This window comes from Myxocyprinus asiaticus, chromosome 30 (genome assembly GCF_019703515.2).
Source record: "Myxocyprinus asiaticus isolate MX2 ecotype Aquarium Trade chromosome 30, UBuf_Myxa_2, whole genome shotgun sequence".
Classification (NCBI taxonomy): domain Eukaryota; kingdom Metazoa; phylum Chordata; class Actinopteri; order Cypriniformes; family Catostomidae; genus Myxocyprinus; species Myxocyprinus asiaticus.
This window is the reverse complement of record NC_059373.1, coordinates 20,518,980-20,534,046: the sequence shown is the minus strand read 5'-3', so window position 1 is coordinate 20,534,046 and position 15,067 is coordinate 20,518,980. Positions and strand designations below refer to the sequence as shown.

At 37.2% G+C, this 15,067-nt stretch overlaps 1 protein-coding gene across 1 annotated transcript in view; it reads left to right on the top strand.

The window, feature by feature from the left end:
* LOC127421474 (zinc finger MYM-type protein 4-like) overlaps positions 1-14,261 on the top strand; it is a 37,647-nt gene extending 23,386 nt beyond the window's left edge. Inside the window, exons 14-29 of the mRNA XM_051664536.1 lie at positions 664-814; positions 975-1,150; positions 1,299-1,467; positions 1,745-1,873; positions 1,988-2,028; positions 2,661-2,793; positions 3,393-3,502; positions 3,694-3,865; positions 3,958-4,167; positions 4,286-4,395; positions 4,923-5,061; positions 5,295-5,446; positions 5,570-5,684; positions 5,776-6,003; positions 6,079-6,202; positions 13,030-14,261. Coding sequence (XP_051520496.1) covers positions 664-814; positions 975-1,150; positions 1,299-1,467; positions 1,745-1,873; positions 1,988-2,028; positions 2,661-2,793; positions 3,393-3,502; positions 3,694-3,865; positions 3,958-4,167; positions 4,286-4,395; positions 4,923-5,061; positions 5,295-5,446; positions 5,570-5,684; positions 5,776-6,003; positions 6,079-6,202; positions 13,030-13,237 — 2,367 coding nt within the window. The 3' untranslated portion in view covers positions 13,238-14,261. The remainder of the gene's footprint in view (positions 1-663; positions 815-974; positions 1,151-1,298; positions 1,468-1,744; positions 1,874-1,987; positions 2,029-2,660; positions 2,794-3,392; positions 3,503-3,693; positions 3,866-3,957; positions 4,168-4,285; positions 4,396-4,922; positions 5,062-5,294; positions 5,447-5,569; positions 5,685-5,775; positions 6,004-6,078; positions 6,203-13,029) is intronic.
* Positions 14,262-15,067: the final 806 nt, after the last annotated feature.

The following is a 15,067-nucleotide window of genomic DNA, read 5'->3' as shown; positions in this document are numbered from 1 at the left end:
AGATTGCCATTTGCAGATTGTGTGTTGTCAAAGCAACCGTGTTAAAGGTGAAGCATGTAATTTCTGCACTTCTAGTGGTATCCAACATAAGTGTGAATGTATCTTATTTTCTAACTGAAAAGTAACTTTTTCATACAAGTGTTAGATCTTATATTTGGCCGACCAAATATCAGGTGGCTTGCCAAGACCAAGTGATTGTGGGGAAAAGACTTTATTGATGTGGATTGTATAGCGTAGCTCTTCAGAATCTTAACCCAAAGTTCTGTCTGTGTGGAAAACCTTTAATATACCTGAAGATCAATAGTGTTAGCACCTCCCTGAAAGGCCTCCAATAAACAAGACCTACAGGATATGTCCATATGTTCCTCCCCCCAGACGTTCAAAAGAGAACTCTTAAAATATAGTGATTATTTCTCAAAAAGTGATTGTCCAGATTACATTAGTTTCTATGCCATTCACACAAAGTGTGCTAAAGCTTAAGGCTTGTTTTTTTATGTTTTGTTTTGGGGTTTTTTTGTGTACAAATTCAGTGTGCTCCTAACTTCTCGTCAGAAGAGAAATTCTTGTTTTGAGAGCTTGTTTGTGCGACACTAGAATATTATCGATTATTATTGCTTAACATGCTTTTGACCTAATGGTTGTGTATTTTCTCTAATCTTTCAGAGAAAAATGTATGCTTTCTGTGGCAACACTTGTGTTGTGGAGTTCAGAAAGATTAACAAAGTCAAGGCTCTCTGTGAATACTGCAAGGTCACTAAAGTTTTGAAAATGGTGAAAAGGATAAACCACACTGACTTGTGTTTCTGCGAAGAGAGTAAGTGCTTGGAGAATAATTTAAAAATTATTATTTATTTTATTTTATTTTTTCTCCCTTTAAGTTACTTTGATTCACACTGATTTTTTTGAAAGCACAGTTGTGGATTGTCAGTTTGTCTGGGTGACCTTGTGTTTGCTTGTTTATTCCTTCTGTTAAGAATGCAAGTTACTCTATGAGCAGAACTTGACCAAGCGCTGGGGGAAGAAACATTGTCGCAGCTGCCTCTACTGTAACGGCAGCTCTAAGACTCTTGTGACTGGTATCTTCAGTAACAAGCTGGAGGAGTTTTGTGGGAGCGAATGCTTGACAAAGTACACGTCATTGATCCGTCAGGTAATATTTCATCCGTTTGTTTTTTGTGTGTTGTATAACACTGTGTTCAGGGCCTCTTAATGGCCTTATCCAAGAACCTTTCTCTTGCAACATTTTGTGAAGACATTATTTCAACTAACAACAGTTCTTGCTGCTCTGTTCTCCACAGGAAGTAAAGTGCGGAATGTGCAGGCAGGCCAAGAAGTTGACCGAGTCTGTGAAATGGCTGGATGAGATTAAGCATTTCTGCAGCTTGCGGTGCCTCATGTTCTTCTGCAGTCTGCAGGGCATCACTGGAGCAGTCATTAAAGCTGCAGGCAAATCTCTGCCTACACAGAGTATGTCCTCTTAAAGATCTGTCTGTATCCATCTGTTTTGGTCTGTACTGGACTGTGATTTGAGTTATTACACATTCTTTCTTTTTCTAGCATTTATGACCATTTAAAATCTTCTCATCATTAGCGTTTGGTGGTAAAACGTTATGTGTGTTGATTTTTAGGAATTCTGTAAATTGGTGTCTAAAATAATTGGCTTTTAAATGTTTAATTTTTGGAGCCACTGGCTCCCTAAGCATCTTCCTTAATCTGATGCCTTATGATGTCACTGTATCCACAGGTGGGACTCCAGCATCCTCTGCCGTTACTCAAGGTACTAAAGAGCCCACTCCGGTCATTGCTAAAGTTGTGTCGCTCTCAAGTGCATCCAGTGGACAGCCAGATGGCTCAGGAAACACTGATCCGAAAGGTGGCTAACACTTTTTGAATTGAACACCTTTCACATAATGTTTGTGATTAAAGTCTGAGATGAATTGTTTTATTCTTGCTCAAGTCCCTCTAATTAAACCCTTTGTTTCCTCAGGCTCTGTTCCATCTGTTACTGTAGAAGTTACAGAAGATGATGTGAGTTTGTCAAAAAAACAAAAACAAAATCTATATTTGGGTGTTTCTTCAACTTCTGGGAACTTTTATATCTCAGGGGTTGATTTTTATTATAACGAACAGGTTTATTTGACTTTCATTTAACAGTCTTGGAAATTTATACCATGCCTTTGCTATCTATTTTTGCTATTTATAAGATTTTATTGTTTAACCTTGTCCCAGACCCAGACTTTCAGTCTTGAAAATCCATTCACAATATGAATTATTTTAAAAACTATGATGGTCTATAGAGAACATAAATAATTTAAAATGAAATATGAAAAAGCAGTTTAACTATTCAGTTAATTAAATAAACTAGTGAAAGTGTGAAAAGTGTGTTTTAAGTGTATTTGTTAAAGTAAAAATGTGCCCATTGTTGAAGGAACACTATTTACACCCACTTTCTAAAACACTGAAATGTTAAATTTTTCTTTTCATTAAGAAACCAGCTGTTGTTTCAGACATAGATCCTTAAAGTCTTATGGCTCTGGTCTGGATTAAGATTGACCAATTGTAATTTATTAGATATTGCATGTTTAGAGCAGTGGAAGATTTGTTGTTAATGGATCTGCTGATGTTCTCTCTCTTTTTTTTTTTTTTTTTTTTTTTTTCAGGACAGGACACCGAAACGCACTAGGAAAGATTCCCAAGTCCTAAAGAACAAGGCCTCGAATAAATCCAAGAGCAAAAGCAAGAACAAAGCCACGACCTGCAAACCCAATACCTGTGATGCTGAGATACAAATAGGTATGAACAAGCTCTACTGCACACACTTCTTGAGGTTATTGAGGGCAATAGTGAACGGACTCTTGAAAATTCCATTGGACATACAAACACATTGTCTCAACCAACGGTGTGATTTCAGGGAGATACTGTTTTGCTGGGTTTGGCTTGACAGGCCTCTCAAAACAGCCACAGTGTTAAACCTTTAAGTGAAATCAAACTACAAATGGCTTACTTATAGCTGACTCTGCATATTAAGCTGGAAGACTTGTAACATAAATAAAAATGACACACATCAGCTTTAAATAATTTACAATGATTTATTGGAGTCAGCCATCTCTGTTGCTGTAATTTCCTTTTCCATTGACTTGATTGGTGAATCTTGCTTCAGGATTGCCAAATTCCCAGTGAATTACTACACTTTCTGCTATTAAATACAATTCTGTTTTTAGAAATGAAGTTTATATAATTGCTAAACAACCTAAGAGATAACGGTAGTTCTGTCTTGTAAGATTTATGTCATCGTTAAAAATACATTTCTCCATGTAGAAAATGAATGGGATTTTTATTTCCAGAGCCCTGCTGTTGTGCTGACACTGCTGTATCTTATCTTTGTCCTGCAGATAAAACACCTAAAGTGATAGTTCTGCCTGTGCCAGTGCCAGTCTATATACCAGTTCCAATGCATCTCTACTCACAATACGTTCCACAGTCTGTGGGGATACCGCTTCCGGTACATCTCTCCTTCCTCTGTTCTCTCTACCCTTCCTCATCCTTACTGTGATTCTTTGAATTCTGCTAGGTTTGTATTTAAACCTGAACATTTCTAACCATGTTAAAAGTAGATGAGTATACCCTTGCCAGCTCAGTGTAGTTTTGTTGCTTATCATGATGTACAGTAAATGTGGTTCTGTCTCTGTGTAGGTACCAGTGCCCTTGTTCTTCCCCACTACACTAGACAGCGCTGAGCGCATTGTTGAGACCATTCAGGAAATCAAAGAGAAGATCCCTGATGATCCTCTAGAGGCTGATCTCATCTTGATGGCTGAGATGGTGGCTGAGGCTGCAGAGAAGGAGAAACCTGTCACCTCTAATGGTAAATAATAGAAAATTCAAGGGTTTGATAGTAAGGCTTTTTAATCTTTTTGGATAGTGCACATCTTTAAAGCCTCCTGTTTTGTTACTCAGACCAGACTGGTAAGTCGATGGAGAACCTTGAATTAGTAAAACTATCCCGCAAACAAAGCTGGGAGGACTCTGCCTCATTTGCCCAGACATGCGATCAAGATCAAACCCCAGAACCTGAGAAAGCTCTTGCATCCAATTCTACCACACCAACCCCCTTCTCCACTTCAGCAGAAAAGCCAAAGAATGACTCAAAGGCTGATATCCCAGTCGGTAAGAGCTGTCTGAACCCAGTCCCAATATGATTAAGAGACCGCACATGAAGAGATTTTAAGTTGTAGATTATCTTTATTGGCATTCTTTCATGCATATTTACCCTTTAAAATTTCAGAGGGCACTGGACTTTTAAACCAACAAACACAACAGGAGCTGCTGAAAACACATTCTGTCAAGCAGAGAGCTATCAAGAGAGGCCATGACAGTAGCACTGAAAAGCGGCGGGTATGAACTTCTAAAGCAGAATGATTCCTGACCACCAAAATGTCCAAACTCCCTAACTAGAATGTTTATACTAGATAACATTCATTCATACTATTCAGACCTCCAGTAACTTAAAGGAATATTCTGGGCTCTATACAAGTTAAGCTCAGTCAATAGAATTTGTGTTGATTACCACAAAAACATTTAGACTTGTTCCTCCTTTTCTTTAAAAAAAAAAAAGGGCAAAAATCAAGGTTACAGTGTGGCCCATTTTTGGAGGGTTTAAAAGCAGAAATGTGAAGCTTATTATTTTATAAAAGCACTTACATTAATTCTCTTAAAACTAATGTATTTTTTTTTTTTATCTGTAAAGTTTAAAATGCTATTTTTACAGTCATTTTAGAGTTTTGTTGTTGACAACATCGTCATGGAAACTAAGTTGTAAAATTGGCTGTAACTTTACACAGAAAACGTTAGTAAGTGATTTTATCACACTGAAATCATGTTTACATGCTTATTGTTGCACATATTTTGTGTGGATCCTTAAGTGTGCAGAAACAGTGGCAGCTACATCAGATTCAGACACCATTGCTAACCTCTACAGACCAAAGCAAGGTGTCAGTGCCTGGAAGGACTGGGTATGTTGGAGAAGCGCCCAACCCAACATGGAGACTCCTAAATGTGGTTGTGAGTTGCTTGGTTTTTATCTAGCATTTCATCCCAAAAGAAAGTTCTACAATGTAAAATAAAAACAAATGTCATATATTTCATTCTCAAACAGTACTTGACAAGGTTCCCTTTGTGAAAATAAATGAATAACTACAAAGGCTCCTGATTATGTCATTTAAAATAAGCTTGTTTTTAGGGAAACATAGTCAGCATGACATTTTAAACCCTTTTCCTCTTCATCATTCTCATAGCACGAAGTCTGAAACTCAAGGAAGACTTGTTGAAATGCAGCCCTGCTGAGCTCAGCTTTGGCCTCTGCAAGTTCATCTCAGAGGTTCGTCGACCCAATGGAGAGAAATACAGTCCTGATAGCATCTTTTATCTCTGTTTAGACATCCAACAGGTAAAGCAAAAATTACAAACACAGTTACTAATTTGTGTTTCTTAAAATTTTACTGGTAATGTCTTTATTGTAATGTTGTAAGCTTTTTGTGTCTCATTTGGTCCTTGTTTACCATGTGTGCAGCACTTGTTTGATGATAATCGGATGGAGAACATTTTTGTAGACAACTTGTACAGTAAATTTTGCCAGGAAATGACCAATATACTCAAGGGGTGGAAACCAACTATTTTGCCCAGTGGTGAGTAATTTCAGGAACAGAATATCTGAAAAAAACTTGAATAGGTTGTTTCATTGTTATTCTTCATGTAACTGTGTGTATGTTTCTGCAGGTTATGTTCATTCTCGCGTTGAGGAGAAGTACCTGTGGGACTGTAAGCAGCTGGGGGCATTCTCACCCAGCGTTCTGCTCAACACGCTAATTTATTTCTTCACCAAGTTCTTCAACTTCAAGACAGTGGAACAGCACCGCCGCCTCTCTTTCGGCAACGTCAAACGCTACTCTCTTCATAAAGTGGCCTACTTGCGTTTCTACCCTCCTGTAGAGGACAGAAGCACTGGTGAGTGCATACTCATACTTTCAAAGTGTTCTTATTAACTGTGTTTCTAGCTACTAGTTGTTTTGTCCAATTTAGACACTGTCCCTTCAAAGAAGAGGAAGAAGGGAGATGACAAGAAAAAGGTGCTAAAGATAAAAGAGAATTCCAAGAACCCCCTCCACTGTCCTGTCAGACTGTACGAGTTCTATCTCTCTAAATGGTAAGTCAGCGATTGTAATTCATGTCCTACAAATTCCAAGTATGTTTGCATTGTGGCCAACAGGAGATATGACAAAGAAATCAGGACACATGAGGACCACCCCATGTTTACTAGAATACACCACTAGAATATACAGCATAAAATAAGTGGTTACTTTATCAAATTAAATAATTAGACCAGATGCATGATCAATTATATTTAACCACAAAAATCCTCTGTATTGGTACAGGGGTGTTAATTAGTTGGAGTAGGGCACGTTGTATTTTGTAGTTTTGATTAACTTGACTTAAACTATATAGCACTATTAATATCATAAACATTCATTCCATTTAGCAAGTGGGGACCTTTTTTTTTTTTTTTTTTTTTCTTCATATAGCAGAAGAAAGCTAAAGTATAGCCAAAGCCCCTGGTAATGCACAGAGAGCTGCTTGAAAAATGTACACTGAAATTAGGGAAATAAGCTATTTTCTCTTCTAGTTAGAAAAAGCACTATCATTTCAGTTAAAATGTTTACTTGGGCCAAGACTAATTATTAGGGCAAAAGATGTATCTGGTCACCCTAGATATACACTGCTATTCAAAAAGTTTGGAGTCACTATTACATTTTTGTTTTTTGAAAGAAAATTCTAATTTTATTCACCATGGATGCTGGATTAAATTTATCCAGAATTAAAGACATTTATTATGTTACAGATGACTATTCCTATATAAATAAATGCAGTATTCTTCAAACATTTTGTTCAGTCAAGACACCTCTACTTGCAACAATGATGCCTTTGGCCTGCTAGCAGTCAGTTAATTCTAGATATTCACGTGAATTTTCAGTGTATTAGTATATGTTGAATCTAACATTAACCAAGGTTAATAAATGCTGTATATATACTCTGTGGATCCGCCGGCGGGTCCGTTGGGAGGCGCTAAATGGCAAGCCATTTATCACTTAAAACACTGAAGTCCCTGGATGCATAAGTTAGGCATATCATTTAAAAGCTTAGAATCAGAAATTTTTACACTTAGTAAAAAGCATTTAGTTGCATAAAATAACAAAAGGCCTGAAAACATTTGTGTCATAAATTGGCCCCACCTAGACGTTACATTGTAGAAATTTTAAAATGAATATAAAAGTCCTTCACACAGCACTTAAATAGACAAGTCATATATCAAATGAAAGCTCTCATTCATGTTGCTAAATCAATAGTTTCAATTATTTTCAAAAATATCACAAAGTGAATTTTTTTTTTGGTAAGACTTAAAATGCAAATTTCTCTCTTCTGTGCTGACCACTGATCTGTAAGCCCCAAATAGCCTCAAACTTTATACCAAATCTTATATTGGGTTTTTAGCTTTAAAATGAGTTAAAGAAATTACTTGTTTGTAAGCTTTCTTGGGTGAATAATCAAATTTTATGAACAAAATATGAAGTTTGGTAGAAAAAATATGAGAAACAAATCATCAGCAAAATAGGTTTCCATCTATAGAAGATGAAATGTTACACATCATTGTAAAGCTGGGATTCTCTGTTTTCCAATGACATCTAGATTGGGCTTCTACACAACTCCGAAGCCAAGATATTCAACAAAACAGTGTGGAAGCTCTTAGCACTTCCAAAAAAAGAATTGTTGTCTATGGGTGAGCGCTAAAATGCGTTAGAGCACCAACTACATTTTAGATTAGTATAATGTGATGGAAGGTGATAGAGGAAAAAAATATTTTTTCTAGTGGAATAAAATAAGACTTTTTGTTTGAAAATAGGACACAGAACTAAAATTGCATGCTTTTAAACTTTTAGAAATAAAAATGTTTTTAGTTGTTTATCATAAAATTTTAAACACAGACAATGTTATTTATAAATTATTGCAATCATTTCTTAAAATGTAGGGGGTTATCTGTAAAGGAGACAATTTTTATTAAATTAGTCCACTGTATGTGTGAACAGGGAGCTTTTAAATTTGAGTGTGAAAATTTTCAGGCGGTATCCCAAAAATCCTGCAGAGAGCGTAAGAGGTTAATACTCTAAGTAAATGCTCATTATTAGTTCATATTAACTAATGTAGTTAACAAATGAAACCTATTTCTAAAGTTTTACTGGATTCATAAAATAATATACTTAGAAATTATTTTTAATATGATTGCAACTTATTTGTCTACTCAGACCGCAGGCTCTTTTGAGTTTATATGCTCAAATGCACTGCCACAATTCCAGTGGGTCAGAAGTTTACATACACCAAGTTAACTGTGCCTTTAAGCAGCTTGGAAAAATCCAGAAAACGATGTCAAGCCTTCAGACAATTAGCTAATTAGCTTCTGATAGGAGGTGTACTGAATTGGAGGTGTACCTGTGGATATATTTTAAGGCCTACCTTCAAACTCAGTGCCTCTTTGCTTGACATCATGGGAAAATCAAAAGAAATCAGCCAAGACCTCAGAAATAAAATTGTGGACCTCCACAAGTCTGGTTCATCCTTGGGAGCAATTTCCAAATGCCTGAAGGTAGCACGTTCATCTGTACAAACAATAGTACACAAAAAGTATAAACACCATGGGACCATGCAGCCATCATACCGCTCTAGAATGAGACGCATTCTATCTCCTAGAGATGAACGTAGTTTGGTGTGAAAAGTGCAAATCAATCCCAGAACAACAGCAAAGGACCTTGTGAAGATGCTGGAGGAAACAGGTAGAAGAGTATCTATATCCACAGTAAAACGAGTCCTATATCGACGTAACCTGAAAGGCTGCTCAGCAAGGAAGAAGCCACTGCTCCAAAACTGCCATAAAGACAATTTGCAAGTGCACATGGTGACAAATATCTTACTTTTTGGAGAAATGTCCTCTGGTCTAATGAAACAAAAATTTTACTGTTTAGCCATAATGACCATTTGTTATGTTTGGAGGAAAAAGGGTGAGGCTTGCAAGCTGAAGAACACCATCCCCAATCGTGAAGCGTGGGGGTGGCAGCATCATGTTGTGGGGGTGCTTTGCTGCAGGAGGGACTGGTGCACTTCACAAAAAAGATGGCATCATGAGGAAGGAAAATTACAGTGCATCCGGAAAGTATTCACAGCGCTTCACTTTTTCCACATTTTGTTATGTTACAGCCTTATTCCAAAATGGATTAAATTCATTATTTTCCTCAAAATTCTACAAACAATACCCCATAATGATAACGTGAAAGAGAAGTTTGTTTTGAAATCTTTGCAAATTTATTAAAAATAAAAAACGAGAAAAAAAAAATCACATGTACATAAGTATTCACAGCCTTTGCTCAGTACTATGTTGAAGCACCTTTGGCACCAATTACAGCCTCGTCAAGTCTTTTTGAGTATGATGCTACAAGCTTGGCACACCTATTTCTGGGCAGTTTCTTCCATTCTTCTTTGCAGGACCTCTCAAGCTCCATCAGGTTGGATGGGGAGCGTCGGTGCACAGCCATTTTCAGATCTCTCCAGAGATGTTCAGTTGGGTTCAAGTCAGGGCTCTGGCTGGGCCACTCAAGGACATTCACAGAGTTGTCCCGTAGCCACTCCTTTGTTATCTTGGCTGTGTGCTTAGGGTCGTTGTCCTGTTGGAAGATGAACCTTTGCCCCAGTCTGAGGTCAGGAGCGCTCTGGAGCAGGTTTTCATCAAGGATGTCTCTGTACATTGCTGCATTCATCTTTCCCTCGATCCTGACTAGTCTCCCAGTTCCTGCCGCTGAAAAACATCCCCACAGCATGATGCTGCCACCACCATGCTTCACTGTAGGGATGGTATTGGCCAGGTGATGAGCGGTGCCTGGTTTCCTCCAGACATGACACTTGCCATTCAGGCCAAAGAGTTCAATCTTTGTTTCATCAGACCAGAGAATTTTGTTTCTAATGGTCTGAGAGTCCTTCAGGTGCCTTTTGGCAAACTCCAGGCGGGCTGTCATGTGCCTTTTACTGAGGAGTGGCTTCCGTTTGGCCACTCTACCATATAGGCCTGATTGGTGGAGTGCTGCAGAGATGGTTGTTCTTCTGGAAGGTTCTCCTCTCTCCACAGAGAAACGCTGGAGCTCTGTCAGAGTGACCATCGGGTTCTTGGTCACCTCCCTGACTAAGGCCCTTCTCCCCCGATTGCTCAGTTTGGCCTGGCGGCCAGCTCTAGGAAGAGTCCTGGTGGTTCCAAACTTCTTCCATTTACGGATGATGGAGGCCACTGTGCTTATTGGGACCTTCAATGCTGCAGAAATTTTTCTGTACCCTTCCCCAGATCTGTGCCTCGATACAATCCTGTCTCGGAGGTCTGCAGACAATTCCTTGGACTTCATGGCTTGGTTTGTGCTCTGACATGCACTGTTAACTGTGGGACCTTATATAGACAGGTGTGTGCCTTTCCAAATCATGTCCAATCAACTGAATTTACCACAGGTGGACTCCAATCAAGTTGTAGAAACATCTCAAGGATGATCAGTGGAAACAGGATGCACCTGAGCTCAATTTTGAGTGTCATGGCAAAGGCTGTGAATACTTATGTACATGTGATTGATTGATTGATTGATTTATTTATTTTTTTGTTTTTGTTTTTTAATAAATTTGCAAAGATTTCAAACAAACTTTTTTCACGTTGTCATTATGGGGTATTGTTTGTAGAATTGAGGAAAATAATGAATTTAATACATTTTGGAATAAGGCTGTAACATAAAAAAATGTGGAAAAAGTGAAGCGTTGTGAACACTTTCCGGATGCACTGTATGTGGATATATTGAAGCAACATCTCAAGACATCAGCCAGGAAGTTAAAGCTCTGTAGCAAATGGGTCTTCCAAATGGACAATGACCCAAGCATACCTAAAAAGTTGTGGCAAAATGGCTTAAGAACAACAAAGTCAAGGTACTGGAGTGGCCATCACAAAGCCCTGACCTCAGTCCGATAGATGATTTGTGGGCAGAACTGGAAAAGCATTTGTGAGCAAGTAGGCCTACAACCCTGACTCAGTTACACAAGTTTTGTCTGGAGGAATGGGCCAAAATTCAAGCAACTTTTTGTGAGAAGGTTGTGCAAGGCTACCCAAAACGTGTGACCCAAATTAAACTATTTAAAAGCAATGCTACCAAATACTAACAAAGTATATGTAAACTTCTGACCCACTGGGAGTGTGATGAAAGAAATAAAAGCTGAAATATATAATTCTCTCTCTACTATTATTCTGACATTTCACATTCTTAAAATAAAGTAGTGATCCTAACTGACCTAAGACGGAATGTTTTCTATGATTAAATGTCTGGAATTGTGAAAAACTGAGTTTAAATGTATTTGGTTAAAGTGTATGTAAACTTCTGACTTCAGCTGTATTACTAAATCATCAAGTTGTTAGTATAGCTTCTTTTACTGATCCCGTGTAAATTTTACTCCTAGAATGAGGCATGAAGTCATTGATAACACATTTTAATGTCATATTAGTTAAGGTTAGTTAAGGTTTTACATTAAATGCTCCCCTAACACAGCGTCATGGCTGGTGTCTGAATGTTTGCAAACACTATACCGTTGCTCAGTTGTTTGAATTTCTTTTTGGCTCTGAGTGAAGAAAATGTGAAGAGTATGCCAGGGCCTTAATGTACTTGTCGTCTTGATGTGCATCTGAGTCATCCACCTCTCTCTCTCTCTCTCTCTCTCTCTCTCTCTCTCTCTCTCTCTCTCTCTCTCTCTCTCTCTCACTCACTCACTCACTCACTCACTCACACTTTCTCTCTCTCTCTCTCTCTCTCTCTCTCTCTCTCCCCCCCCCCGGGGTTAGATCCAGTCTGCTTTCAAGACAGTAGTGCATGGACTAGTTTTCATCTCTCAAAAGAACAATAGACTGATGAATTTGTAGAAGTTTTTCTTTTTAGTCATTTTTAAAGCTAAAAATGTACTTGCAAGTGTAAAGTAACTTCAAGTAGGTAACAACTTGACATTCTCTACTGTTCTAATAATAAGAAATGTTCCTTGAGGACCAAATTAGCAGATTAGAATAATTTCTTAAGGATTACATGACACTGTTTTCTTAGTAATAACTGCTGAAAATGGGCCTTTGCCATCATGAGTAATTAAACAATTCCAGCTGTGATAATTAGCAATATTTATAACATTTTGGCAGTACTTTTGATCAGGTCAGGGTTCAAAAATAAGGATGGCCCACTGGTCCAGGACCATTGTGAGGAGGTTTCAGGGCACTTGATGGAACAGTCAGTTGCCCAATCAGGCCAGAACTGCATTGTCACAAAATTTTACTTTAGTTTATCTTGTAAATGTGTTTATGCCAATGCAAACTCAAAAATGTAATTCTGTGATATATTAAACATTGTTGCAAATTCTGCCGATTCAAACTTTTCACCAAGATAACCAGGGTATCTAGCTGGTTAAAATATGAGTTTTTGCTGATCTATTCATAATAGTATCAGTAAGAATGAGCTAAAAAAAATTTTATTTTATTTTAATTTTTTTTTTTTTTTTTTAAAGGTGCATTGCATGCTATTTATTTCCCAGCAAAGCTATTTTTATAAAGAAAACATAGCATTTAAGAAAACGTATAAATATTATTCTTGGCACATATATATATACACAAAAATGCATTGTTAAAAATGTATCTTTTTGTGGTGGGGCCAGTGAAAATCTGAACTACTAGCAGAAAAAAAACCCTGTAAAGTTGAGCCCTGCAATTTAAGGCATCCTTGGTGAACAAAAGCATCAATTTCCTAAAAGAACAAAATGTCCTAGTGATTTCACACTTTGAAGGGTAGTATATGTTTATTAAATGAGGCTCATTCTCTTGATTTAATGGCCTCTAATCAGCTGTCAAATGTTTCATACTGCCTGTCATCTTTCCAGCTTACCCAGTGTGAGACAACATGAGAACCTGTTCTACCTGAGTCCTGAACGATCCTGCGTACCGAGTAGCCCCACATGGTTCTCAACCACCTCTCTGAGTGACGAGGCTCTGGACAGCTTGCTTACACGCATCCTTACAGTCAAAGAGCTGTATCTGGAGACAGACAAATCGCCCAATGAGACTGATTCATATAGTGACTCGGACTGAGACCAAAGCACATGAAACTGACTCTAAAAAATAATGGACGTGTCTCAGAATCACCCAGAAGAAATCTTTCCTCTGTTAAATACAACAAATCTGAGAAAGCCTAAATTGTTCCTTTTGAGAGATCAACTGTTTTTTATGGATGGAAAGCAAGTTTTTGTTTTATATTTTTTCCATATTCAGTCTTCTTGTGACAGGTCTTTATAAAAAAAAAAAAAAATTCCCAAGTGGTCAGGTATATGAAAGAAATACATTTGAAAATGTGATGTCAAGAAAGGTTTTTGAAAGGAATGTGAGATTGTATGGGCTAGGATTAGAGCACAATGCAAGTCTTTGTGCAGTGATCTTTACTGGCATTATAAGTCACCGTCTTTGTATTATACTTATCCACACAAGACTTTGGCAGCATCATTCTATAAAAAGATGTTAAAGCTGAAGTTAACTTTTTTTAGTGTTAAAATACTTTCTCCTATCCCAGCTTAATAAGCAGAGACAACTATAAGTAAGCCATTCGTAGGGTAGTTTTCTTGAAAACTGTAAACGCTGTTTATCTTTAGTGTTAAAATTACTCAGTTTATTTGTTTTGAGTGACAACCAAAATGACTAACAATGGTGTGAGTTAGGGGTGGGACTATGTTTTGATCAATAACAGACGGGTTGTATTCAGAAGGCTGTTGGAAAAAAATGTCAAGTCTTTTTTATTGTGTAGTGCTTTTCACAATGTACAACATTTCAAAGCAGCTTTACAGAAAATCATGCTTTAATGTCTTAATCCTCCTATTATGTTAGGGTCAATTTGACCCGTTTTAAATTTTGGGCAGCCTGAAACAACCTATATTTTTCTTAAAATGTTCAGACCCTCATTTACGGTCATGAATGTGCATGCAGATTGTGGACACACAGATATGTTTTGAAAAGGCTGTTCACAATTTTTATTCAACGATGATGTTTGCGGGTCAAATTGACCTGCATAATTTTATGTTCAAAGTTAGCTGCACAGATACAAAATAAATAAAAAAATCTTTGATGTATCTTTGTTATTTCTGGTTCTCACTGCCCTGTGAGGAAAAAAGGAACACTCAAAGTTCTTTTCAGTGCTGTAACAGAATTTGTCAGACACAGATAGTAAAATAAGCTCCAAGCTGAAGGAGTCCCTGTACAGATAGCTGTGATATTTAAAGAAATGAAGAAATTTCTGCGATAAAGGATGCTTTAGAGACTGAAGCATCCTCTGAGACAGGTAAATGTGGTTGAATATCCAGATCCTAATTTGTGGTAGATGAAAAGGTTTCAGAGACAGAGGGCAATGTAGCTGAAAATTCTACAAGCTTAGTTCTCAAAAAAGCAAAAATGTTGTGCTCATTATTGAAGAATGTAATTGTGATCAACAGGATGAAATTTTGTCCACAGCGACTGTAAATGAGCCTACCTTTAACAATAACCAAAAAAAAAAAAAAAACCCCACAAAGGGAAATTAAAAATCAATATTACTACAGAGCAATGATAAAATGTCAAACAGCTGTCACAGTTTGGAAAAATAAATATGTTAAATACAATTTGAAAATGTTTAAACTATTGCTCTTAAATTGAGTGTCAAATTTCTCATTGGCAACCATGCTAGTTCAGATAGATGGAATGTCAACTCTGAATTTTTTTCTGTTAATAACTATAAAATGCTTTTTTAATGGATAAAGACCAAGAATGACATCTTTAGTATTTCATATTATACTGCTTTTTAAGACTTTTTTCAAGAGCTATACTTGTTACAAAAATATTTCATTTGCATTTTACATAGAAATGCTTGGTGCATACACACAAATTGATTATAGTCCA